The 27,071-nt window shown below is 34.6% G+C and overlaps 4 protein-coding genes across 10 annotated transcripts; 2 read left to right on the top strand and 2 right to left on the bottom strand.

The window, feature by feature from the left end:
- Positions 1-3,735: 3,735 nt before the first annotated feature.
- LOC113501275 (glycerol-3-phosphate phosphatase-like) lies at positions 3,736-6,210 on the bottom strand. The gene is made up of 5 exons (XM_026882375.1): positions 5,900-6,210; positions 5,376-5,536; positions 4,955-5,092; positions 4,420-4,763; positions 3,736-4,153 (listed from the first exon to the last, which is right to left on the bottom strand). Exons 1-5 carry the CDS (start codon positions 6,129-6,131, stop codon positions 3,970-3,972), a joined length of 1,059 nt encoding a protein of 352 aa, XP_026738176.1. The 5' UTR covers positions 6,132-6,210; the 3' UTR covers positions 3,736-3,969.
- A 303-nt stretch (positions 6,211-6,513) lies between these two features.
- On the top strand, positions 6,514-8,624 carry LOC113501278 (enoyl-CoA delta isomerase 2, mitochondrial-like). 5 transcript variants are annotated; one of them, XM_026882384.1, is made up of 5 exons: positions 6,514-6,780; positions 7,312-7,354; positions 7,441-7,817; positions 8,105-8,194; positions 8,349-8,624. In XM_026882384.1, the coding sequence occupies exons 3-5, from the start codon at positions 7,452-7,454 to the stop codon at positions 8,607-8,609; spliced, it is 717 nt and encodes a 238-aa protein (XP_026738185.1). In that variant the 5' UTR covers positions 6,514-6,780; positions 7,312-7,354; positions 7,441-7,451; the 3' UTR covers positions 8,610-8,624. The 5 variants fall into 5 exon arrangements, with proteins under 5 accessions (XP_026738185.1, XP_026738184.1, XP_026738180.1 ...); XM_026882383.1 differs by lacking the exon at positions 6,514-6,780 and adding an exon at positions 6,859-7,029; XM_026882379.1 differs by lacking the exon at positions 6,514-6,780 and adding an exon at positions 6,859-7,064.
- A 960-nt stretch (positions 8,625-9,584) lies between these two features.
- Positions 9,585-16,581, top strand: LOC113501274 (sodium/potassium-transporting ATPase subunit alpha-like). 2 transcript variants are annotated; one of them, XM_026882373.1, is made up of 18 exons: positions 9,586-9,928; positions 10,231-10,380; positions 10,646-10,818; positions 10,946-11,116; positions 11,663-11,792; positions 12,188-12,424; positions 12,677-12,892; positions 13,027-13,047; positions 13,351-13,541; positions 13,705-13,876; positions 14,056-14,204; positions 14,276-14,477; positions 14,553-14,707; positions 14,772-14,958; positions 15,259-15,498; positions 15,610-15,798; positions 15,914-16,031; positions 16,108-16,581. In XM_026882373.1, the coding sequence occupies exons 1-18, from the start codon at positions 9,781-9,783 to the stop codon at positions 16,220-16,222; spliced, it is 2,964 nt and encodes a 987-aa protein (XP_026738174.1). In that variant the 5' UTR covers positions 9,586-9,780; the 3' UTR covers positions 16,223-16,581. The 2 variants fall into 2 exon arrangements, with proteins under 2 accessions (XP_026738175.1, XP_026738174.1); XM_026882374.1 differs by lacking the exon at positions 13,027-13,047 and having other exon boundaries at positions 9,585-9,928.
- A 1,503-nt stretch (positions 16,582-18,084) lies between these two features.
- On the bottom strand, positions 18,085-25,776 carry LOC113501276. Of its 2 annotated transcripts, XM_026882377.1 has the most exons (6): positions 25,654-25,776; positions 24,534-24,970; positions 24,306-24,461; positions 23,974-24,067; positions 18,673-18,757; positions 18,295-18,384 (listed from the first exon to the last, which is right to left on the bottom strand). In XM_026882377.1, the coding sequence occupies exons 2-6, from the start codon at positions 24,894-24,896 to the stop codon at positions 18,348-18,350; spliced, it is 735 nt and encodes a 244-aa protein (XP_026738178.1). In that variant the 5' UTR covers positions 24,897-24,970; positions 25,654-25,776; the 3' UTR covers positions 18,295-18,347. The 2 variants fall into 2 exon arrangements, with proteins under 2 accessions (XP_026738177.1, XP_026738178.1); XM_026882376.1 differs by lacking the exon at positions 18,673-18,757 and having other exon boundaries at positions 18,085-18,384.
- Between the last annotated feature and the right edge of the window lie 1,295 nt (positions 25,777-27,071).

Raw genomic sequence — 27,071 nt, 5'->3', positions numbered from 1 at the left:
ATATATCTATACAATGTACGTTTGTTGATGGTTCGAAATTTCCGCAAAGATTTCTAATAATGGGGATGTAGGAAACATAGTCGTAATTCAAAAGTGATCCGATACATTATTGCTACTAACAAATAAATACAAAAGAAAAGACAAGAACGCGGATCAAGAGACCCAAAATCATTAAATCAGGAAAAAGCATTGTTGACCCCTTACTCTCTCTTTGTTTTCAGATAGCAAACAGGTTTGGCTTTTGATTGTTTGGTCTAAAAAGTAGTGAACCGGCATTTTCTCTATGGAATCCTAGATAAACCATTTAGGAATAAGACCGATACCACACATTTTTACGCTTCAACACATTGCGAATAAAATAAATATAAACTGTACCATAATCATCTAAGATATCCTCTCATATAAAAATCTGTTCTGGCTAAGGAACCAACTGACAAAGGCCTCTTTGCAGATTTAAAATAAAGGTACCTTATAGATATACAATAAATATAAACATGGACTCACATCAATGTTTCAGGATATGAGTGAAATAAATGAGATCACATGAACTAGCGCCAAGCGTTTGTTGATCGAGCGCTATTTGCAGCGGCGCGCGTCTATCGCGGTTGCACCGGTACTGGCGCGAAATACGTCGAGGACCTAAATGTTGACAAGCCCAGAGATGCGCGGCGAACTGCGATACTGTAGTACGCATGCGCAGAATTGCCCCATGTTTCTCTGCCGCCGCCGACGATCAACGATGTAACACGCCGTCGCCCAAGTACGCCCCATGGAGCAAATGAAGCCAATCTTTAATGCTTATTAGATACCACATGAACTGATCGCGTCCTAATTCTATTTCTGGATACGACTTTAGGATTCTATTTTTAAAATTAAACCGCTTAACGAATTTAGGATTCATAACTTTTAAACAACCAAAAACGATGTAAATATTTTATTAAAAGCAACAATGTAGATACATAATATATTTTATAACTGTAATATCTAATATCAATTTACTTCGGTAAATCTGTATACATGAACACATCAGTGATGAGCTAATAAAGCTGAAAATTTCAATGTTCTACAATATGTAATGATGTTTAAGATTCCTACTGAACTATTAACATAAATTGGAACCTACTATTATGTTCAAACACATATTCACGAGCTAAGAATACTTTTGTTTACAATAGGATATAAATAGGTAATAGATAATAAATGTCAATGGGGCTCAAGGTGAAATATTAATGATAAAATATTTAAAAAGTATAAATAAAATAATGGCAAGCTTAGATACATTAAACGTATCTCATACAAGATATCTACCAAACAATCTCCAAATAACGTAGCTCTTCTATCGAATTAAGTCAACAGTTGATGCTTCCGATTTCTTATGATTCCTGGGCATAACTGTAAAACTCTAACTGTAACATAACTCTATCAGTATAAGCAGGTATACAAGTACATATCTTGTTTTCTATAAGAATGTCCCAGTCTAGCAGCTACGTAGTGAGGGGAGACTGTTTGTGATTTGAGGATGGGGGAGGTCGACGGAGGGTGTGTGTCTGTGTGTGTCGCTGTGCAATATGCAGACAAGCTTGTTAGTGTGCATCAATACAATAATGCTACTTCCTTGTGGATAGTGCGGCGGGATGTCTACATATTTTCCTTGCGCTTAATCGGAACAAATACTTAAGTAGACACAAGAATCAATTTTTGTAACCGGTAAAAAAAAAAGCGTCCCTACTGTGGCCTAACATAGTAATCGTTTAAGTCAGCTGATGTCGATTCTAAAAGATTGCAGATAATTGAAAACTGTGGAGCCAAAGAAAGGACATCAGGGCCCCGATGCTGCCATTAACAAATTTAACAATGGTGATGAATGAATGGCAATTGGGTTAAATTATTTCTATTCTCTTAAGCATTTTGCCAACCGAGTAACTGGAAATTCATTGTATTGACCTTGAGTGTACCGTCCCGTACTTAAGAGAATACGAAAAATGATATTTTAAGCCAATTTTCATTCATTCATCTTCCATTATATATGCAGAATTGGAATTGGCCCAGTGCAATGGAAAAAAATAAGCAACAGGTTTATTCTTTGACGATTGATTTAACCAGCCTATATTGCCGAAGTCCGTACACCCTTGTAAATTATACCTAACTAGTTAATGTAACATTTACACCAATCCAGTTACATTTATATTCTAACACACATGATAACAGATATTGCAATTTCACACAAGTACTTCTATTTTTTTATATAAATCTAATTTAACTTATGTAGGCCCCAACATGTTATTGTACAGTTTATAAATAAGTATTTATTAAAATACATAACTTTAAAATCACAGATAAAAAATTCACATAGAGCGCGTTTAACTTAGTTTATGAGGAAACAATACTTCATGGAATTGTGCTATCTAAACATTACAGGTATATGTTAATGCAGAATATTACTTTGTCACTTATTAATATATGTAAGGGGATACATTAGAATTAACTCTACAAGGATCAAATGAAATAAAAGCTACTTAACTACGATAAGAGTTTAGAAAGCCCAAAGTATGGGCTCTCGTAAAATACAATATTAAAATATGTCGTTTGGTTATCCCAGTTTGCATGAGGCAAACAGCATAGCCTTAAAGCACTATACATATGTTTGTGATTGGTTAAAAATACTAGGATCTGGGGAAATAAGCAACAGTGCCGGCGTTAGGGGCGCGGTGGGGCGAAGGCTCAAGGTGTCAAGTTCTGGAGTTTACTTGGACGGTGGTGCATGCCCTCAACACTGTGCTTTAGTCTCTATCGCACCGAGTTGTGACCGCTTTACTGATACTAAAATATATACCAACAAAAGACTATACAAACAAGTAGACTTCCAGTCACAAAATGAAAAAAAGCAACTCGTAGTTTTGCAAACTCCAGAAAACGCTCATGGTATCGGCCTAGACGCACTATAATATGATGAAAACATAAGCATTTTCTTTCGTACGATAGATAATTCTATTTTCTATTCCTACTCCTTTACCATTCACGCAGTAAGACTTTGGAACTCGCTTCCGCCTAACATCCGTGATTCCAAATCTCTTCATATCTTTAAAAAACGCGTCAAAGAGCATTATCTCTCTCATGACTGACTTATTTTGGATATACATATATATATATATTATAGTATTTATACCTATGTATGTATGCATATATATATTTATATATTATAATATATTGTTAGTTATATGTAGTATGTATTAGTGTCAATTGATTTATTAGTTTAATTTTTATTAGTTTAATTGAGCCACACACCATGACTGCCAATATTGACGACTTCTCCTTTCGCGGGTCTGCTGGCAGAGATTTCTTAAGAAATAAGCAGTACCCTTGTACATCATTTATGTTTATAATGTTATGTTACTTTTAAGATCTCTTGTGTGTGTACATAAATTATTAAATAAAAAAAATAAATAAAAATAATTAGATAGTTGTGACGGTCAATTTTATCTGGCAGCGCAATATTTTATGTATGATTTGCGCAACCTGTTTTCTCTGATAGTAATTTCTTATTCAATACTCCCTAACCAGACTACTTCGTCGATTGAAAATGAAATCGCTAATATTTCGATTTTTCTTATTTAATTTGTATATTTAGTGCCAAAGTGCCTAAAAAATATATCTGAAGGAACTCATAAAAAGCAATAATAAAATTATAACAAGTTTTAACAAAATGAACATTCAATATTATAAAATATAAATATTCAAAAATATAAATGTAAATGTGCAAAAAAAACATATACAAAATTAGGAAATTCCTAATACGTCTACGTTCGCATTGGAAGAGTAAAAAAATACACCTGATTATTGCCTTACGTGAGCGCCACAATATTTTTACCTGGGGTGTCAGTGACCCTAACGCTGGTTAAACTATACAACATTTATCTCTAGAATTGACCTATGCATTGAACATTCTACTGTAATTGGCTTTTAATTGTACTACATTAAGCTATGCTGGTCCAAAAGATTGAGCAGATCTCCTAATTTGGTTAAGACGACGTCTGGTAACGGCGGCACCTTCTCATTGCGAAGTTTTTCCAAGTCTTTAGTGGAAGTGACACCTGATAACACGAGGAGGGTTTGGAAGCCACACCGCACGCCCAACTCTATATCAGTGTTACATCTGAAACAAATAATGATTTTGTTTTTAAACAATCAAAGGAGAAGGCGGTTATAGCGTATTACTGCAAAATACGCGGCAGTTCATTAAAATTATTAGAATAATTTATGTCCTATAAACAAAACATTGAGAAAATATTCTGCTTGCTAATTTCGATTAAAATTTTTGCCAAGGTGTGATGATGCAACCGCTTACTATGTACATTCAATCTTCGTAATTTTATTATTTCTTAAAACGTATTTTTCTTAATGTACCATGCAATCTCTTACCTATCTCCAATCATCAAAGTCCTCGCCGGATTGAGACCGCACGACTCTAAATACTTCATGACATAGCTGTGGGGCTTCCCAACAACTAAAGCTTTACGCTCGGAACATGTTTCCACCGCTCTGACTAAGGTACCAGTTCCTGGTACAACAATAGAACCTCCCTTGGGGAACCTCTCATCAGTGTTAGTGCCAATGAATAAACACTCTTCTGACGCGAGGTATGACGCCGCCTTCATAAACTTCGGGTAACTAACATGCTCATCAAAGCCCACAACTACTGCTCCTACTTCTGGATCCAATTCTGCTGGCTGCATAGACTTAAAATCTGGCTTTACAGGATCCGGCTAAAACAGAAAACGATATAAATATAAAATAGCAGGATAATATTTTCAATACATTTTAAATTATAGAATTCTAACTATTAGTTATTACAATATCTTAGATTTTTATCCAATTATGACATCAATGTCAATATCAAACATTTTTATTTATTTTAAATTCTAATGTAAGGTGAGTAATATAAACTGTGACTTACCCCTATTCCATAATGTCTAATACCAACAGCTTTCAGTTCCTCACCTATTCCATTAGAACCTATCAAATACACCTTTTTCGTAAATCCGATTCCCTTTAGGTAATGAGCAACTAAATAAGCAGTGGACAGAATTTCCTCCTGCAACAATCACATCACATAAATCAATCCTTAAAACAGTAATTGAGAATACTGTAATAATTCTTAATTATTGATTATTGAATACATAATGTATGTGAATCCAAGTCTGCAATTATGACAAGCATATAGTTATTAAAGATTGAAGGAAAAAGTTTAGACATAGCATCCACTCCTGACTCACATCAATAATATATTCTTTTCTTTCTTTTCATTCAATTTGGTTAATTAGTAAATATTCAAGGTTAATGTAAATAATATAAACAAAGTATATAGTGTTAAGTACCTGACTTGCTATAAAGCCTAGTTGCTGAGCTTTGATAGCAAAATCGCTACGGACTTTAGTTGAATTATTTGTCACATAAAATATTTTCTTTCCCAACTTTCTAAATAAATTCATTGCATCTGCTGAGCCCGGGATAGCATTATTGTCAATCCATAGCACACCTGAAAACAACGAAAGAAAGTGCATGCTTAAGTCCTGGGGGCCTACTGCGACAACCTAGAATAATATTATTGTGGCTGTGAAAGGAAGATTCCACACTACCCTGTGTAGTATGGCAGTGATGTGGTTCCACAACCATAATACTATTACATTAAAATGTGGTGGTAGACCCTCTGTAGCCACTGGTTTGAATAAATATATTTTGGGTCTAGTGTAAGGAAAAAGGAACATAATATTTATGTATCTGAAATAGAAAGTAAAGGCAAAACTCAAATTAAAATTGATATTTAGAATAATTTTAGATGTTGGTTAGAGTATTGCGTAAAGCTTAGATCTCGAATATGTTTCATCAGCTTTTATCTTACCGTCACAATCAGTCAAAACTGTATCAAATGAGTTCAAGAATTCTTGAACTTGATCTTTTGATGCTTCTTGAAGATTAAACACTGATGCCTTAAACATGGTGCCACTTGTGTTGAAATTACGAGATATGAGTAGTCCTATAGAGTTACCATATAGGTTAGGCTTGGAAATGCAGTGCAAGCTGTTAACTTTTGATAGTTGTTTTAACAATTTATACATTCCGTTCGCACTCATCAATTCATAGAGGGCTATGCTAGGTCAATTGTGTCAATTTTTATCATTTGACGTTTATTCCATGAATGTTATCAATAAAACAGCTGACACTCTGTCAAATCTGTCAATGTCAATACCTGTGAATAATCTTCGCGACATCATTATAGCTACAGGAACTACGAACGAAAAATATTTTGAAAGAGGAAATATTATCAGCTTTTCCACATTAAATGAAAAATAATGAACTTTTATCGAGACCGGATTTCTGAGAGGAGAAATTAAAAAAAATACTGACGCATTGTGAACCTCCTCCTTTCTGAAGTTGGTTGAAAACTATCAGGCAAGGTGATGTTGAAGAATTACAATCATGATTGGAATATTGCTCAAGATGATGTGTGATGATTATATTTTCAAATTGTAGTATTTATCATTCTCAAAACTCGTATAATGAAACGAAAACCTATGGATTATGTTGCAACACAAGTGAAACAGAGACTGATAAATGACGGCACGCTATAGAGTACCAAGAGTTTGATTAAGTAAACAAAACATGGTGGATTAAACAGAAAAATATTTTTTGGATTAAATCGATTGTAGTATGCTCCAGTATAATATCGAAGTTCGTAATCGCAAATCGAAATCGTCACTTCACGAACAATCTGTCAAACAGGTAAAATCATCGCAAATTGTTGTCACTGTCAATGTTGTCAAATGATGTTTTGTATGTTTTGCTGTATCTGCTTTAAAAAAGTTTTAAAAACAGTTTGGAATAGTTTCTAATACTAGCTACAAACACGAATATAGATTGAGATTAAACTGAAATAGTTTTTAAGTTCAAATATCCTTTTTTTACTTCTTTTATGCCTAAGCTTTTCCATTAAATAATAATACTACATTAAGTATTACTATTAAAATCGTTGTAAGTGCAAAAATAAACAGGTTTATGACGTAAAGGTGTATCAACACAAAATAAATCTTAAATTGAACCTTTTGAACAATAAGTCCAAAGATTTTTAATTCTAACGATACACTTGGTTCGTGGTACGTTATCTTATCGCCTATCTACCACGTCTAGTATTCCAATTTAATTCTGGTTGTACTTTTGGACTCATTAAATGCCTAATATAAATCAATCGCAAAAGATACTACAATTAAAGCACAGTTTGAAGATATTTCAAAACAATTTGAGTATTTTTTACAGATACAGAAGGAACATTGAATTCTCGTCAAATATTATTGTCAAGGTAAATTCGTGATATATAATGTAATCCAACCTAAAAGTTACTACAAGTTATACACAATACCATTATCAATCCTTCTTTTTGTTCAGGAAATTACAATATGAACATTAAGGAGACAGTTATTGAAAGTCATCAAGGAGGCATAAAAATAGTGCAGTACAACAGGCCTCACAAGAAGAATGCCATAGATCCTACAATGTATCTGCGTTTAATAAATATCTTTAATGAGACCGCTATTGATGATAGTATATCTGTGATGGTGCTTACGGGTGCTGGAGACTTCTACAGCAGCGGCAATGACTTCTCAGTTGCTACAGACATGTCAAAAGGGTTGAATGTCCTTAAAGAATACATTAATGCATTTATCATGTTCCCAAAAATATTAGTTGCTATTGTCAATGGACCTGCTATTGGGATTGCTGCAACTACACTTGCGCTTTGTGATTTAGTCTTTGCTTCAGAGAATGTAAGTTTCTTTTCTGTAATTTAACTTTTCAAGTTTAGTAGGTTGATTGAGATACTTCCCTCCCATGTCAACTAAAATGTAAATACTGCCCATTGATGCTTTTGCACTTTGCACTCCTTGTTATAATTGATTAGTGTGTTTGATAGAATTTTCAGAAAACACTTATTCCTGTAAATACTTTCAGAAACTGTTAGTCCTAGTCCAGATTAATCTGTCTCATTTGCATGTAATGAGCTAATTTCATGGAAGATAATTATTAAAACTGATCTATAATTTTTTTTTTCCAGTCCTATTTCTACACGCCATTTACGAAATTAGGTATTGTGGCAGAAGGCTGTTCTACTTTCACATTTCCAAGACTAATTGGAGACAGAAAGGTATATCTTTTATTTTCTCTTTTAATGATTCACTTTTAACTTATATAGTTTTAAGTACGATGAAAACTTATTCCCAGAGAATAAGTTTATTTTGAGCAATTTCTAATTTAGAAAGCAAAAACCACTCACTTCAATTAAATATCTATATTTGCAGGCAACAGAAATGTTACTGTGTAACCACAGGATGACAGCCAAAGAAGCATTAGAATGTGGTTTTATAAATGATATATACAAACCAGAGGAACTTCAGAGTAAAGTTTGGGATAAAATAACAGAAGTGTCCAAACTACCCCCAATATCTGTAGCTGCAACTAAGAAACTTTTGAGAGACAGTGTGAGACAGGAACTGTTGAAAGCGAATGACATCGAAATACAAGAACTTAATTCTATTTGGGTCTTGAAAAGTAAACTGTGATGAACTTTTTATCAATACAAATTTTTATTTACCTATGAACTTTATCCAAATAGGTCTTGGTGGACAGCACCCTAAAGGTTTATTGTGAAATGAGATTGTAGATCTATCTTATTTTGTACATTACATTTTTTTTTACATTTTCAAATTATATCAAGCTACCTAAAGCCTAAAGACTACCAATACGCGTGTGTGACAATCTCGAGCAGGCATACGAGCTAGAGAATTTTTCTACGCAGTATGCAAGCCACGTTAGACCACCATCCTAAGAATTCATTAACATACACTAACAAAGACAATTTCACTAACTTCCATGTCATGGAAGCCAGTGTCATGGCTCTTGGGCCATTTACTCTACGCACTATTTATCCTGACATCAATATATGCTACATTGTTTGTTACAAGAAATAAGTACCTTATTTTGCTGTTTCAAGACGTGTCTTGCCTGAGAAATGATAAGTTTGATTGATAATGGGGGGAGGGGGGTTAAGGCGATGGCTATAGGTAGGTACTCTTCAAAATTAACAGCTTATGTCGTCCCTTTCCTGTTTCAGTAGATATGTCAAGGTTTCATCATTGCATGTAGACCCTAACGGCATATATAGTCTGTTTATCCCCTTAATAAAGATTTAATAATGTTTTTGCTTGCAATTTTAAATTTAAAACTAACAGGTGTATTTCTGTGCATCTCTTTATATAATACAACTAGCTGTTGCCCGCGACTTCGTCCACGTGGTTAGAATTTTCCCCATTTTCCATTGTATCTTCGCTCCTATTAGTCGCAGCGTGATGTTATATAGCCTATAGCCTTCCTCGATAAATGGTCTATTCAACACAAAAAGAATTTTTCAAATCGAACCAGTGGTTCCCGAGATTAGCGCGTTCAAACAAACAAACAAACAAACAAACTCTTCAGCTTTATATATTAGTATAGATGTATTATTTCCAATTATAATTGTATTTCATTTCATCCTCCGATAGTTTCCCCACTTACCAGATTACTGAAAAACCCAGCCTTTTTGAACGCCTTGTACCTAACCATATAGATCTACATCCCTAAATCGATGTAGGTACCTACTCTTTATTACTTATCATAACCAACTTGTTTTCGTGCGAAATCAAATTTAAAATATTGTCATGATATTTTCAATTGTGAATACAAAAAAGTACTAAAATGTCTTCGGTCACTTCTAGCACAGTTTCCATATCAGAATTCTTTCGTCCCGGCAAACCGAAAGGTCTAAGATCTAGGGATTTGAGTTCCACTCGATTGAATCTTTTAAAGAAAGAGATACAAACGGAAAACCATTTAATAAGCTTAAGTAAGTGCCATATACCTTCTATGTCAAAATATGTCCCTGTTCGGCGAAATAAATCTTAGGACTATACGTGAGACGCGTTTTTGACGAACAAGGATCTCGTTACGCACTTGCCTACTTAAACAGACGAAATCAGAAATTTTCCTGGTTAATATAACAGCTTTACCGAACAATATCTCAACTCTTTAACCGATTTGGATAAAGCTGTCTACAACTAAAACTTCGCAGAGATAATGTAAGTCGATCCATAGTTGTAGCTTTCATATGTAACAACTGAACTACCTACTGGCTTATTAAATTCTTAGACGAACTGTACGAGCAACTACAGACTGATCCAAAACATGGACTGAGCAAGGAGAGGGCCCAAGAATTACTTGAGTACTATGGTCCAAATACGCTTACACCTCCAACGGAAAACGGGTGGTTCAAGGTGTTATTTAAATCGTTATGCACAGGTAGGATGTTGTGAAAAAGACGCAAGTTTCTTCGTTATTAGAAGGTTAATTAAACCTAGGTGACTAAGTTTCTCTATCATACATGTAACAACGTAGAAGATTCAATATCCAATACGTGTTTGTAATATAACATACTTCTGTGATGAAAACATCATCGTCCAAGTTGAGGCAATCACGTTTCATGATAGATAAATAATACCTACTTGCAAACTGCGCATCAATTGTTCTAGTTTTAATATAGTTTATCCTGTTTTATCTTTTGTAGGGTTCTCGATATTAATATGGCTTGGTGCATTATTATGTTTGGTTGCTTACGTGATAGAATCGTCAACACGAGCAAACCCCACCGCCGATAACCTTTATCTTGGCTGTGTTTTGATAGCAGTCGACGTCATATGCGGGCTCTTCAGTTTCTATCATAATTTTAAAAGTTCAAAGGTTAGATTCAGTTACCTGTATCTCTCTATATAATTTCCCAACTGTCTCTAAAACAAAATATTTTTATAGACTTGCCTACTTTTACCGCTTCTGCGTTCTAACCTAACTTACCTAAGCGATTTTTCAGATAATGAAGACTTTCAACAGCATGATACCAACTTACGCGACTTGCATTCGGGATGGAGTAATGAATACTGATACCCTTGTTTGTGACATCGTGAAGGGTGACATCGTTCGCGTACAAGCGGGAGATATTGTACCAGCTGACATTCGTATCATCGACAGCAAGGGGTTCAAAGTACCTTCACTACGTTACACGTATTTGTAGAGGGTTTCACATTAAATATTAATATCTGATGTTTAAAGGAGATTTGGTAGGTACCTGTATTAAAAACGTCAAGGATACCTACTGTTAACTGTGTAGAGGAAAAAAAAGATTGTCCTAGGTAAAAATTCCGCATTCGTAAAAAATCGAAATAGTGTAATTTTAATCCAAAATGACACTATTCGTATTCTCCTATCTTCACGCATTTTTCCAACACAATAATTGGAAGTTCACAACGGGCTGAAACATTCACTGTCAATACTAAGCATTTCTAATTATTGTGTTGGCAATTTGCAATTAATCCAATTTCCATTCATTCATCGGCCATTAACAGAATTGGGGCCCAGACCATATTACCTACTTATTTACACGGTCTTTTAAAAAACGAATGTTATTTGAAAACAATAACTTCTACATCTGAGATGGTCACTGATGTTAGCTAGTAGGAAATTAGCGTTATGGTGTCAATTGTGATCGCCGGTGCCTAAGCCAACTTAATATAGCGTCACAAACTTACAGGTGGACAACTCTTCATTGACTGGTGAATCTATAGCAGTTTCTCGGTCTAACACAGAGGGTAGTCCAAACATTCTTGAATCAGGGAATGTTGCTTTCTTTTCTACGCAATGTGTGGAGGGTTGGGCATTAGGTAGGTCTACTTTTCTAACTTTCAATTAGAAGCAAGCAAGACCTTTACCTTACACACGTGAGTACATACATCCCGTGTCTTGTATTAAATAAGGTAAATACTTACATACTATGTCACACTATGATGCAGCGACAGTCAACAAGCGGGTTATCTATATCCTAATTATAATAATTGGTATGAAAGTTAACGATTAATTAATGTCGTAAGGTCAAGTCAAGGCTAGATAAATAATAGATACATTTGCGTTCTTACTTTTACCGAGTAGGTACATACTTATCTACCTAAATAGGTATTACTAGAAGATGCTTAAGGTTTTGGTACCAAAGTTTTCGTTGGTACCCAGATATTACAATTGCAACTTACAACAGTCAAAAGGTATAAAATCGATTTTGAAGGTGTAGTATTGTGCTGCGGCGACCTGACGGCGCTAGGCCGCGTGGCCGGGCTGGCGGCGCGCCTGACGCCGGCTCCCTCCCCTCTGTCGAGAGAGATCCGGCGCTTCATGCGCTACATGTCCTGCTGGGCTCTAGGACTTGGCGTATTCATAGCGAGCGCATCGCTCGTTCTTGGCTACCCCTTTATGCAAACCACTATTTTCGTCATTGGAATAATTGTTGCAAACATACCTGAAGGTGCGTATGTCTATTTGCACTGCGTATTATCTGTGTAGAAAATCCTTGGAAAGGCTCCCTATCAAATAGGTATCAAACAGGAAATTTTTGGGTTAGGTTTTCAAGAGGCTTCTTCCATGTTGGCTTCTTCTTTCCGACCTTCCCAATCGTATAAATAAATAAAGCCAAGCATCATTGAAAACATCTCATCACGAAAAATAACTAACTAGGATAGAAACACTATTATTGTAGCTCTACCTACACAACTTTCAGGTTTACAACCTACGGTAACCGCATCGCTTACGATAACAGCTCAGCACATGGTAAAGAAGAACTGCCTCGTTAAGAACTTAGAGGCGGTGGAGGCATTAGGTGCTTGTACTGTCATATGTTCCGATAAGACTGGCACGCTCACTGAAAATAAAATGGTGGTTCATCATATTTGGACATGGAACAACATTTCGTTTGTAAATGACTCCGCATTCCAAAGTAAGATTCCTTTTAATCTAATTTTCTTTGATTCCGATTGTTAAGATTTAATACAATCAACCTTTGATCAAATATCCTTTAGAGGAACAGTTAGGTTAGTCACAATTCAAATTTAACTGTTTTCTTTCGTACAGGTGCCGTGGAAAACAATTATGGTAAGACTAAGATAAGTAAAATAGGTGTTTCTTTAAGAGACCTACTCTTAAAGAAACTCCTACATAAAAATCAATTGTTTGTATCTGCAATAGAAAACTAACGAAGAATTAATGGAAATTGGAAATGGCGCAATACTCACTGTAATTACAATGAATTTCCAGTAATTGTGTTGGCAAAATTCTGTGGAGAATGCGAATAGTGTAAACTTTAATACAATTTTCATTTATTCATCGGCAACTGTGAATAGCGAAATTGAGGCCCAGAACTACTTAACATATCTAGTATCTACATAACATTTTCAGCGTACGCGTGCCTTTTGACGTGTGGCGCATTGTGCAGTAATGCTGACATAAAAAACGGGGGAGGCATCCGAGGCGATGCGTCCGAAGCCGCTATTTTAAATTTTCTCATTCAAAATAGTGATCCTCTCACCGTCAGGAAAAGCTATCCAAAAATCGCCGAAATACCCTTTAATTCAGTTAACAAATATCAAGTAAGAATCATTTTTAATTTCGATGTTTACCGATAATTTACTTCATAAAGCGAAAAAGTATAAATTACCCTAGGTACGGTAATTTAGTAAAATATCTTACTTCATTTTTAATTTCCCTATAAATTTCATATACGACCGAAATTTGGAATTCTGGACTTAACAGGTCAGCGTACATCTTGATACGTTGAAGTCACAATACATAGTCGTGATGAAAGGTGCGCCGGAGTGCCTCTTCGCTCGTTGCTCCACTGTTGCTACCGAAAACAATGATGTTAAATTGACAAATGAAATGAAAGAGTCTGCTGAAAAGAATAGCGAAGGTTTGGCAAATACTGGTCGGTATTCACTTACATGTATATGGACTGAATGTAGAGATTACAGGCTATGTAGATTTTATATACCTAATATAAAATGTAAATGAATTTAGCTCTTGATTTGAACTCGATCAGCATACAAACGCACACGGCCTCGGCTATTTCAGACTTTTCTTATGACCCATTTAATTTAATTTTAGGTGAACGAATTATGGCTTTCGCGGATTTGGTTTTGGATTCGAAACAATATCCTTTGGGTTACACATTCGACGCGGAAAATCCAAACTTTCCACTTGAGGATTTACGACTACTTGGTGTAATGGGACTCATGGATCCACCTCGAGAAGAGGTCTGTTGAATCTATCTAACATAATATTAACAAAATTAACAATAAACGTAGTTTTTTTTTCGTTAAATTAGGTGCGCACAGCTATAGGGCGAGTACGCGCGGCAGGAGTGCGAGTGATGATGGTAACCGGTGACCATCCAGCCACCTCCCGAGCCGTGGCGCAAGAAGTTGGGATCGCTACTAACCAGAAATGTCATGTCGTCACAGGCAATGAATTGAGGAACATGACCCCAGATTTGCTACATTGGACTCTTGATAAGCATTACGAAATCGGTATACGACCTCAAAAATTGATTTGAAAAATATGTTTTTATTTCATTAAGTTTTCAATAATTCGATTCAATTCAGTGTTTGCAAGGACTTCCCCAACACAAAAACTGCAGATAGTGGAGGCTTGTCAGCGGCAAGGCGGTGTGGTTGCTGTTACCGGCGACGGTGTGAATGACGCACCAGCGTTACGCCGTGCGGACATCGGTATCTCCATGGGTATTACTGGGTCGCAGGTGAGTATCAACGGTTCTTAAATATCATTTTTTAACGAATCACTGACATGTTCTATAATTTCAGGTGTCAAAACAAACTGCAGACATTATATTAATGGATGACAATTTTGCTACCATCGTGACAGGGATTGAAGAAGGAAGGAAAATCTTCGATAATCTCAAAAAATCCGTTTGTTACATACTTATTTCAAATGTACCTGAAATAGCTCCCGTTTTAATGTTCATATTGTTTGCAGTACCATTGCCGTTGGGTAAGTCAAATTGTAGGTACTTCTAATTCATATTTACAGATTGAACTGAAGTGTCTGTGATTCTACGCGACAAATTAACTGGCAAAAACAAGCTGTTATTTTAATGGACTTGTTTATGAAGTCGAGAAAATACCGTAAAAAATAATTAAGTATCTACCTAGATGACATCATAATCAGTTTGTTTTAGTTTGTTTTGCTTTTTTGTAGTGTTTTTTTTTAATCTCATTACTAAGTTTTTTACAAGATACTTTATTAAATACTAAGTAATTTAGTTTCGATAAACGTTTACTTTGGTTTTAGGTGTAATGACGATACTATGTGTAGATCTAGGCACGGACATGTGGCCGGCTGTAGCACTGGCGTATGAAGGTGCAGAGTCTGACGTCATGGCGCGCACTCTTCGCGGTCGAGACACTCTCGTGTCGGCTCGTATGCTAAGATTAGTGTACGGACACTTAGGACTTATTGAATTCGCAGCTGGCATGTTTGCCTACTTTATCGTAATGGCTGAACATGGTTTTTATCCTCTTCAACTATTTGGTAAATCCATATTGTATTTTTTACCGTTTAGCATGAATTTAGTATCTAGTGTAGGTATAATGTGCACATGTAAGAGGTCAACACAAATACATCGGGTAACTGATATGGCAGGTATCAGGCAGAGATGGGACAACGAGGCAGTAAGTGACCTTACCGATTCGTTGGGCCAGGAATGGACTTTTACAGAACGAAAGGAGGTACAACGAGCGTCCCAAGCGGCATACTTTGTGGCAGTTGTACTCACGCAAATGATGAATGGCATAATTTGCAAAACCAGATATAACTCTTTGTTTCATGTCGGTAAGAATTTTGGAACTGCTATAATTAAATGTTGGATTAGTGCCAAGTATATTCCAGTTCCAATATTTTTTTAGATACCACTCTCAATACAATTTGTTACCTGCACACTTTTCAGGAATGAGAAATAAAGTTTTGAACATGGGATTAGTATTTGAGATAATACTTTCTTGCGTTATTTGTTACGTTCCCGGAGTTAATACATTCTTCCGAACCTATCCGTTGCGGCTCAGATGGTAATTAACCCATTTATTTAAGCCACTTTAAAATTGGAACAGATTTGCCCAACATCATAAACTATTTCTATTGCAGGTGGTTTTTAGCGTTGCCGTTTTGTGCATTTATGTTTGTATTTGACGAATTTCGAAAATATTGCATTAGAAGAGAACTTTTTGGAGGATGGTATAACAGGTTGACATTTTATTAAATCCAATAAAGAACATCCGAAAATGTATGCAACTGTCTCAGCTAATTGCTATGGTGATACGATATTGCTAAACTAATATTAAATGTAGGTGGTTAATTAAATGTTACAAAATAAAACAAACATATCCAGGGCTTTGATTTTTTCTGGAATTTTACTTTATTTTTGATCCCACACATACTCAGATCTCTAAATAATAAAAGTTTAACAATCATTAAGTACCTAATATAATGAGCAAAATAACAAAATTACATATCAGAATCAGGTCACTTAAACAACATCACAATTTGATGATGGTCTGTCTGGTCAGGTGATCAGACCTCACCAAAGTCATTAAGAGATTTGTTCTATAAAATTTGACAATTGCATTGTAAGTAATGAAATGCGTCCAAAAGTATGCCAGTGCCGCATTGTTACTTCCAGACTAGGAATGTTGTTCTCAATCCTTAAGTAATCGATTGGTTAAAGCTATTAACTATCTTATATACAATTATACATTAAGGGAGATTGATGCTATATAATATCTTTGAATAAATTTATTTATGATAAGTATAAAGAAAGAATCAATATATTTTTTAATTCTACAAGATTTGTGTATTTTTTTAAAACGACGAGTTGTGAATTGTTTATCAGTAGCAGCAGGTAGTAGTAGAATATAGGAATGATTTGGCATTTACATTTTAAAGTACCCATAAAGTTAAGGCACAAACCTCAGAACTGCTCTAAGCCCCATAACTTAGAGTAAATATCATTAAAATAAAATTATCTGCAACGGATCATCCTTAGAGCTAAAATAGGTATTATCTTAATGCGGATGTCCGTATCAAAACATCCGTTAAAACCGCAGACTGAGGAACATCGGACAGCGGTACAACACAGATAGCGCTAGCTTTTTATAGCGACTCGCGTCGTCGCTCTGGGTTTTAAACCGCTCACTAAAATATTAGTCATAAATATCTTGCAACAGTCACAGCGATGTAACACTGATAAATGCTTTTTTCATACATCCTCATAAAGACAAAAATCTACTTAGATTACAGAAATATATTATAGTAGTATAATTTACCTAATAGGCAAGTTTGATATGACCAAAATAGTAGATCTACCTGCAAATTTTGTACAAATATTAATATTCGACATAAAGAATCAATTTTGATAATAAGTACAATTCAGGTCATTATCGAATAAGTTGCTATGAGAAAACATGAAATTTAAGAAAATACAAGGTCTTTCTCTAAATATTTACACAATAAGCTCAGAAATTTCTATCAAACTTTTAATTTTTAGAATAATATTTAAGATTTCTAATAAAGTACGTTTTAGGTAATAGATAACTATGTATAGTGTCTTTTAAACATATGTATTTTTTTTTTAATAAAAATTAAGTATTTTAAGATATTCTTTAAATTATGCATATGCATCAATTTTATTTTTCCTTATAATAAGTCAAAACAATACTTACATCTACTCTATTGCACAATCGAAGAAACATTATTATCATTTAAAATATATAAACATTAACCTTGACTGATTAATAAACGCTTTGTCTTCATAAAGGTAATCCATCAGTGATTTGACTTGTGATTAATAAAGGCATATCTATTTCAATATCTAGGATCGATCAAAAGGTTAATCGTTAAGATAATTAGGTTACACTTATGACTTGTCAGCAAGTGGTTCTCAACATTTCCCTTCTCTTTTTGTAAAGCTGTAGAACTCCGAGAGTACTTAATTGGTCAAATAATTTCGGCTTTTTATATAAATTACACCTTGTATAGATAGACGGTCCCTTTCAGAAACCGACCTATTTCATTTTTATATCTACGGAATCATAATCACAATGTTTGAGCGAAAATTTGAGCTAGTTTTGGAATTCTATAATAATGATTGCACAATAACATAATATTTAACAAACGGTAATAGTCAATTGAAATAATTAACAAAAATATGCATAAATAACGCGTATACCCACATGGTTCTGCGAGGTCAAATTTGTTAGTTGTTACGCATACGCGCGGCGAGAATTGCATTAATGTTTGGCTGAGATCGCATGTCGGCTATAGAATGTCTCGATTTTATTAACGCCTCTTCACGACACACTTCATCTTGGAGTATACATCCAATTATCTTAGCTACAATTGTCGACGGTGGAACATGAGGATTCCCTGAAATTAGAAACTGAACTGTATTGCTGAAAATACTTGCTATGACAAATACTTGATATTGTCTGCTGTGACCTGGTTAAAACTCTTTTTAACCTTTTTAAAGCATATCACCTTCATCATTTTATTATCTGTTTAAAAAAGATTAGTAAAGTATTTGTGTTAGTTGGTAATATTTCAAATAAAGCTATTGTATCTATAAACGCGAAAACACGTTTTGTTATTTTATCTTAGTCCAAAAATGAATAAAGTATAGCACAGACACCACAATAAATATAGTTAGATACTTACTGTACTGCGATTTCTGGAACTTGATATGACCTATGACAACCCGGAGAAACAGGTTTCATAAAGCGGCAAACAGGCGTGCAGTGGTCTGTTCAAAGACTATAAAACCTCTTGACGGCGCATCCAGTGCTTTGACGTTCGAAAACTATTAGTATTTTGTCGCCTATATAAGCTATCTGTATGAGTGACCATTTTAGTTTGTGTCCAAGTGTTAGACCTGTGCGCACGCTAAATTATCGTAAATTGTTAAAATTATTTTGCAATTAAAACGCATTAAAATGCCTTCTTGTGCGGTGAAGTGGTGTGGGAAACATTCCAAGACATCGAGTTACAAAAAGGATGGTATAACTTTTCACCGGTAAGTAAGCAGAACGATTATTTTATTTATTTTTGTAGGTTATACGAGATCTGTATGTGTCAAGATAAAATGGATGGCGGGTGACAGATGCAAAGGTGCAGAAACGCGCGTTTATGTCTTTTGGAAAAGTCTCTTTCTTTCATTAGTCAATTCTAATGCGGGTATCTCTTTCTTCCAATTTGTAGGTTTATCGTAAAAAATAGTGCTGTTACTTTTAGCTGAAGTCAATTCAAACAAATATCGATAATCACAAAATAAAATTTAAGAAAAATTATATGAAGAATTTCATTACTATTTTGCTCAATTAATTAAGTACATGTTTTCATTTTAGGTTTCCGAAGATTCCGGAACTAAAAGAAAAGTGGATGAATAAAATTAATAGGGAAAATTGGTTCCCAACGAAATACAGTGCTGTCTGTTCAAGGCACTTCACACCTGATTGTTTTGAGTATTTAAAACAACGTCGCCGTTTATTTAGTTCAGCAATACCAACAATGTTTCTACCAATTTTGGTACGATTTGTTTTATTGATAAAATGCTAAGAAAAGTCAAAACATAAATATAAAACATTATTTTATTACAGGCTTCACCTTATAGTTTGACTGAGTCTAATACTAACGTACCTGGGCCTTCGCATCACAATACCGGCCAAGTAAGTTGATTTTTTTTATGATAGGTCAGTGGATTAAATTTAATGTAACTGCGGTTGTTGTACCCGATATTTTCAATTTTAGAGTTTATCATCAAAAACAGAAGTGCATTCTGAAGTTAATACAATAATTGAAGACCAGACTCTTGTGCCGTGCGGTCTACTAGATGATAGTCACATTCTTAGGCCTTCCCATGTTTATGACAGTCCCGTAAGCTTAATTTTATAATATTTCACATATTACTTTATAACTAAGTAGTTCTGTTAAGTCCACTATTAATATTTCTTATTATATTTTCAGAGTTCAACAATGAATACCAAAGTAATAGTAGACCCAGAAATTGGTGAGCTCAGTCCACGAAAACGCAAAATGAAACGACAAATAGACCATCTAATATATTCTCTAAATAACAAGAAAAAACATGTAAAGAGGCTTCAAGACAAAAATAGAGTGTTGGTAAAAAAAAATGCGAATCTAAAAGAAATTTTAAATACATTGTCTCAAAAATCTTATATAACCGAAGAAAATGAAAATATTTTATCCTGCATAGGTGTACAAAATCGAGAACTAGTTAAACGTCAAATACTTAAATCTAAAACAGGACATATGCCAAAACTAAAATACTCTCCAGAATTACGAGCGTTCGCTTTGACACTGCATTTCTATTCGCCAAAGGCATATAATTTTGTAAGAAAAACATTTAGTACATGTTTACCAGCCACGAGCACGCTCAGAAAGTGGTATCAGTCGGTTGATGGTAAACCAGGGTTTACGAAAGAGGCGATTGATGCCATTAAAATCAAAGCGACAGAATCAAAACAAAAACTTTACGCTACTATTATATTTGATGAAATGGCTATAAGAAGCGGAGTCGAATATCACCCCCAAGGCCGGAGGTATTATGGCCACGTTAGTTTCGGTACCAGCTTGGAAACAGATTGCCAAGATGAAGCCAAGGAAGCACTAGTATTTTTGTTGGTACCGATCAACGCTTCCTGGAAAATTCCAATTGGATATTTTTTAATAAATGGCGTTAACTCTGAGCAGAAAGTGGCTCTTTTAACGGAAGCCATTCATTTAGTAGAAGAAGCTGGTGTTGGAATTAAAGCTGTCACATTTGACGGTTGTCCAGCGAATTTGACGATGGCCAAAAAGTTAGGCTGTTCTTTTGAAGGTAGTAATTTCAATACTACCTTTAAAAACCCCAGCAATGATGATAAAATTGCAGTATTTCTAGATCCGGCGCACATGATAAAGCTAATAAGAAATGCGTTCGAGTGCTATAAAAATTTTCAAGACAAACATGGTGAGACCATTTCCTGGCAACACCTTGTAAATTTACATAATTTGCAAGAAGCAGAAAATTTTCATCTTGCTAATCGCATCAGAGCAGCTCACATATTTTTTAAAAGTAAAATAATGAAAGTGAGCTTGGCTACCCAAATTTTTAGCAAGAGTGTGTCAGATTCACTCATGTTTTGCAAGGAACAACTCAATTTACGGGAATTTGAGCAGGTTACACCGACAGCACGTTTTTTGGACTTGATAAATGACCTATTTGATATCCTAGACTCGCATACCCACGGTTACGGCCTGAAAAGGGCGGTAAATGTTGAAAATGCAACCAATGTGCTAGTAAAACTTAGGGCTTCAAAAGATACTTTATTAAACTTGTCTACTCAGATAAAAATAAAAAATACTGATCAAACTGTTCTACTCATAAAATCACCAAGATATACTGGATTTCTAGGATTTTGTGTATGTATCGAAAGTGCGATATACCTTATCCAGGACCTCGTTGTAAATCCAAACTACGCATTAAAATACTTACCACTCCACAAAATCAGCCAGGATCATTTGGAGCATTTTTTTGGAAGTGTAAGATGTCATGGGGGTTCAAACAATAATCCCAGCGCTCGACAGTTCGAGAGTATTTATAAAAAGCTTCTCACCTATGCACAAATAAGAAATAGCGGCAGTGGAAATTGCTCTGCTTTACATCAAATGTCTATTTTGCAATGTACATCACCAGTGGATCGTATCAATGTCACAACACGATACAGAGACCTTACAGACACACATGAAAAGTCAATTGAAAGCGAAAATGTAGATTTTCCTGAACTTGAAGATCTTACACACGTTTCAGAATTTGGTGAAAGGGTTCTTGAATACATGGCCGGCTACACCGTCCATGCATTGATAAAGAAATTAAAATGTCAAACGTGTATTGGAGCTTTGATTGGCTTAGAAAATGTTAACTCCTTACAGTACCAAAAAGATCTAAATAAGAACAAGTTACTTTATGGTTCCACCACCGTTATAGAAATTTGTCGCCGTTGTGAAATGTACATAAAGAGGGCGATCAAAGAAAACGGATCCAAAGTACTGCCCTCAAAATGTAATACAGATTACTTCATCCGATTAGTTATGAAATCGTTCATCGGGAAAAAATTATTCCCGGAAATATTATTTCATCAATTTGAAGTAGAAAGCTCTAATCACTTGATTGATTTAACAAAATGCATAATCCAAAAGTACGTAGACGCTCGATTGTCATTTTTAACTAAGCACAATCAGGACCCTAAAGCTTTTATACGCAAAACTTACACTAAACTTATTCATTTTAAAAATCAGTAATAACTTATTTCGGTTTGTTCATTAATATTTAAATTCTAGTTTTTCGTTACCACCACCTTTACTATAATATCATTTTGAGAGCGTCAGAATTGTGAGTGTTTTTTTAAGAACTCTTAATTAAATCTCTTTGGCTTTGAAAGTTTTGAAGGTTTGTGTTTGTTTGTGTCTTTAAAATTAAAAAAAATACGGTTGGATAAAGTTGATTAAACATTTTATTTTTGTTTGGTGTATCATTTTTTATCCTAATGGTACTACTTTACATACCTACTGTGCACATTACCTACCACCACCTACAACCACATCAAGTTGCATATCTATTTCACAACCTCAATAATAAGGGCCGTTCTAGTACATTTTGCACATGGCAATTATAGATTATATGAAGTTTTTAACAAAATCACATTTATACATTATTTTATTTTACCATCATTACCTTTCATTTAAATAGGGTATTTCTACGACTATTTGTATGACACATTAATAGTCGAATTAAAAGAATCATAAAGTCGATTTATCGATATCGATTAATTTGGAAAAAAATTATTGAACGGCACTTTGCAGAAATATTTGTACTGACATTGTTGCATTAGCCAATCACAAGCGCGCATTTTTCTTCACTCCCCGACCCGCTGTTGTGAGTCGCGTTCTTAGAAGAAATAAGCCTATCGGCTCTCAAGTGGTTAGATTCTCTTTGGGTCTGTTAGTGATATTATTAAAATTGTTACCATTGTTAGTACCATTTACCAGAATAGCGCTAATTAGGTAATAAGGTTAATTAATTAATAGTTAGATTCGCTAAAGATATTCGGGACATACACAAGTATATTATCTTAACACTGAACAGCGAGTCAGCTATTACAATGAGGTGTCTCGTTCGTCAGTCACAGGTGACCGACGTGGCATTCGAAAAGTTAATAATTTTCCTACAGTGCAGCATTATTCCCGCTCGACTCTTTAGCTTACCTAATTACTTTATTTAATATAAATACTAACATACTAACTAAATATAACCCGATAATTCAATGAACAAATATAGTTCCGAGTTTCAAGGTCAGTTAGGTTAGATAATGTTTATCCCCATATGACTCCACATTTTAAAATCCGAATGATGTTTGGGCAAAAATTTAATAATCGTTATATAGAGAAATATAGAGAAAATTATGCTTTAACTACTGCAGAGTGATTTGCAGTATTTATGTTTCACAATTTGCGCAGTATTGCGGTAGACTAAGCAGAATTGTAAACAGATTAGCATCATCGGAATAAGGTCATTAGGTCCAATATGATAACAACTGCGATCCAGTAGCCACTTGTGTAGTAGTGCTAATTGAACTGCTCATCAAGAATTTCTTGTAATGAAATAGTTAACAGACCCTTTTGAATTATTACCTACCTAATGATCTTTAGTACCAGGCACATTGCAATAATCATAGCAAAAACTTCAGTTTGATGATTGAAGTACTATTGATATAGCAGGGGTTGTTAGTTTTTTTTCGACCTCTGATTTGAGTCATTAACTAAGTTAATTTAAAACCAAAATATTCCAATGAATTGTTAATAAAAGCACCAGCTATACACCAGCTACACATTTTGTTAAGATATTATGGGTTTGTTTCTGTTATCCCAAAGCAAATATGCAACACAAAAGTTGTGACTTACCAGTTAGACCCCTGTATCCAAATATACCACAGTCATGCATGCGCATTGAATGTTGTTCATTCTTTATAAAATCTTCAGTGCTGATGCCTTTTAGCTAGAAAAATAATTTATTACAGATGCTCAATTATACATGACACCATAACAGTTTTCAATTATTGTAAATTGTAATAGTCAGTCTAGTGTTGTAATGTAAAATCTTTTTACTTCAAATTTCGAAAGTATCCTTATTATCATTTTCAAAAATTAAAAAATGTTTCTGACTCTGTTTATAGATCTTTTCTTTTTCATAACCGGTTTCCATTCATGCTTTGATTAAAGATAAAAAAACTAACTTTTGATGGAGCTAAAAACCTGTCAGGTATTCTTTGTAATTTTTGTTGTTTTTCACTTGGTCCAAAGCCCAATGCTAGCAAAACAGATTCTGCATCAACTTTTCGAGCTCCCAACACATTCAAAACTGAACTGCCACTTGATCCACTATTGTCTGACTGCAAATAAAAAAATTATTAGCAAAAAGGAGTTGCACTTAAATTCTATATTAAATGTTGTGTTGCACTGACCTGGAGAGAATGATCTCTAAGCAAAGGGTTCTTAAACTTTGGAGTATATACTTCAGACTGCAGAGAGTGGTCCCTTTGCAGTCTTTTAACATTTGTCTTTTGTGGAGTGCTGGTTAGCAATCCACTGTCAAGTGATTTTCTCTTCCATGGTTCTTTGACATTAGGAACATCTAAGCTTTCGTCTGCCAGGGTTTTATCTTTGTTGGGCTCTATGACTGTGTTTTCAGTCACTGACTCCTCAGCTTTACTGTCATCAGACTTTGGTTCTGTTGGCTTTACTTCATCACTTGAGGTTTCTGGCTCTGCTTGTGCATCAGCAGGTAGAGAATCCAGCCACTGTTGTACTGGACTACTTCGTCTCATGTCGTCTATCACTCCACTTAGCCAACCTCTCACTTTTCTCTCTATTATTGTTGAGACAGATTCATTAAATGTATCTACAAACAATATGCAAGTTGAAACATCTAACACAAAAATTCATTAATGATCTATTTGGTTACTAATAATATCATACAAGTTAATGTGTGCAACATTAATTTCTATGAAAAAGAAAACAGAAAAAATTGCTTTTTCTCTTATTTTATTTTTATATTGAATATATTTAAACACCTGATTTAGTAACATGATAACCTTGACCAGAACTTGCAAAGAATTTATACAAAAATAATATAAATAAATTAGACAACAAACCAGATTAGAACATGAACTAAATATAATATGTATATATCACAAGTGAACACTTACGAAACAGGTTACTATTAAATGAGGCAGTTAATAAGGTTGATTTAACCACCTACTTGTGATGCAACACGAATTTAGGATCACAAAATATAAGACAATACTATAAACAAATTTATTATAAATCAAAACTCACATAAATAACGTGCGATTGTTCTTAAGTGTTTGATTATGATATCAATAACACCAACAACTACGTAAACTTAGCTCGTCAAACAAACCTTGCTTGGGATCCATCTTCGATCAAGGTAACGCTGCATGCAATATGAGGAAGTTTATGAAATTAACGTGCAAGATGCGTTTGATGGACACAAACACTTTTATTACCTACAGTTTCCCAGAAATCAAAATACTGAGTACCTAATTTATTTGCACAACTTACCTTAAATATGCACTAATTTATTTCTTAGTTTACATATACCGTGCACTGATTATTTTGCCACTATTCAAGACACTAGTATTTTTAGTTAACGGCACTGATAAATAAATGTATTTCCAATTAAAAGTCACTTCAATCGTCAGTCCTGCTTGAGTGAATAGTCCAGATTATTGTAAGTGACATCTGTGACAGTGACATCTTCGTGACAGGTTTTCTAGCAGCTGGTTCCGCGTCAATGTTGCTAGTTTTTAAATTAAAGATCCATTTAGCTAGATAAAGACCCCGTAAAGCTAACCTTGAATTTAAAAACTAAACAGTAAAAAGTATATGGACAAAGAATAAAAACTTTGTGCAACCCCCAACGAAAGCCAAAATTTTATACTATCTTATTCCTCACATTCCCTGAACTACCCACCATAAAATTGGCTACGGGTAGTAAAAATATTTTAACTCTAACACGAATTAAAAAAAAATACATTGCCGGCTGTAACAATTTAAACAAATTAGCATATCTCAACTACGGCTCGAGCTAGTGTTACTGTTTTGATTTACTACTAGTATGGCCGACGAAGAAATTTATTTTATAAAACGTAGTTTCCTTCCGATGGGCAAATCCATAAACTTGGCAATATTCATTTCAGGCAGTGTCAGTTCGTGGGTATTTTGTGTGAGTCAATGACATTGATTCCATAGAGAAATAAATAATATTTATTTCCACGTTTCTGGTATTTTATGCTTGGTTTGTGTTGAAATACATAACATAAGTGATTACTTTCGAAGAAGTATGTTTTCTAGACCTAGCTAGTAGATATATCATAAACTGTTTGTTGTCCCAATAAAAATAAATAAACAAATACTGTTTCATGCAGGGATCGAACCCAAGCCCGTGCATCCCACTCGTTCGTTATTTGCTTCCTATCCTCCTCTCAGCTAGCATATGAAGTCGGCATATTAAGTTCGGGTAACTGGGTAAGATTTAGGTTTTTTAAGAGATACGTACTTGCAGATGGAAGATACCTACTTGCAGAGAGACCTACATAAACTTGGATACCGTTAAACATCCAGGTTGGTATATAAGCATGGTGGACAAGATTGGTTTTGTTCGATACGTAGGTTTAATATTTGACTTACCTTCCAATACCTACATACATTTTACATTACTGATATCGACCATATTTTAATAGTTCACATGCCTGCTGAGGAGCTCCTGGCTAAGCTTTTCCGTAGATGGTTGAACAACTTTTTCATAACGAGTTCCTCCGTGTTTCGGAAGGAACGTTAAATTGTGTGTAAGTCTGGCAACTAGTCTAACTAAGGGGTATCGTGTTGCCCAGGTAACTGGGTTGAGGAGGTCAAATAGGCAGTCGCTCCGGGTTACGAAATATCAAAAAATAAAACAATTCCTTATTATAAATAAAGAA

The sequence above is a fragment of the Trichoplusia ni genome, chromosome 15 (genome assembly GCF_003590095.1).
Source record: "Trichoplusia ni isolate ovarian cell line Hi5 chromosome 15, tn1, whole genome shotgun sequence".
Taxonomy (NCBI): Eukaryota; Metazoa; Arthropoda; class Insecta; order Lepidoptera; family Noctuidae; genus Trichoplusia; species Trichoplusia ni.
The sequence above is the reverse complement of the archived record's forward strand: the minus strand, read 5'-3'. Positions and strand labels throughout refer to the sequence as shown.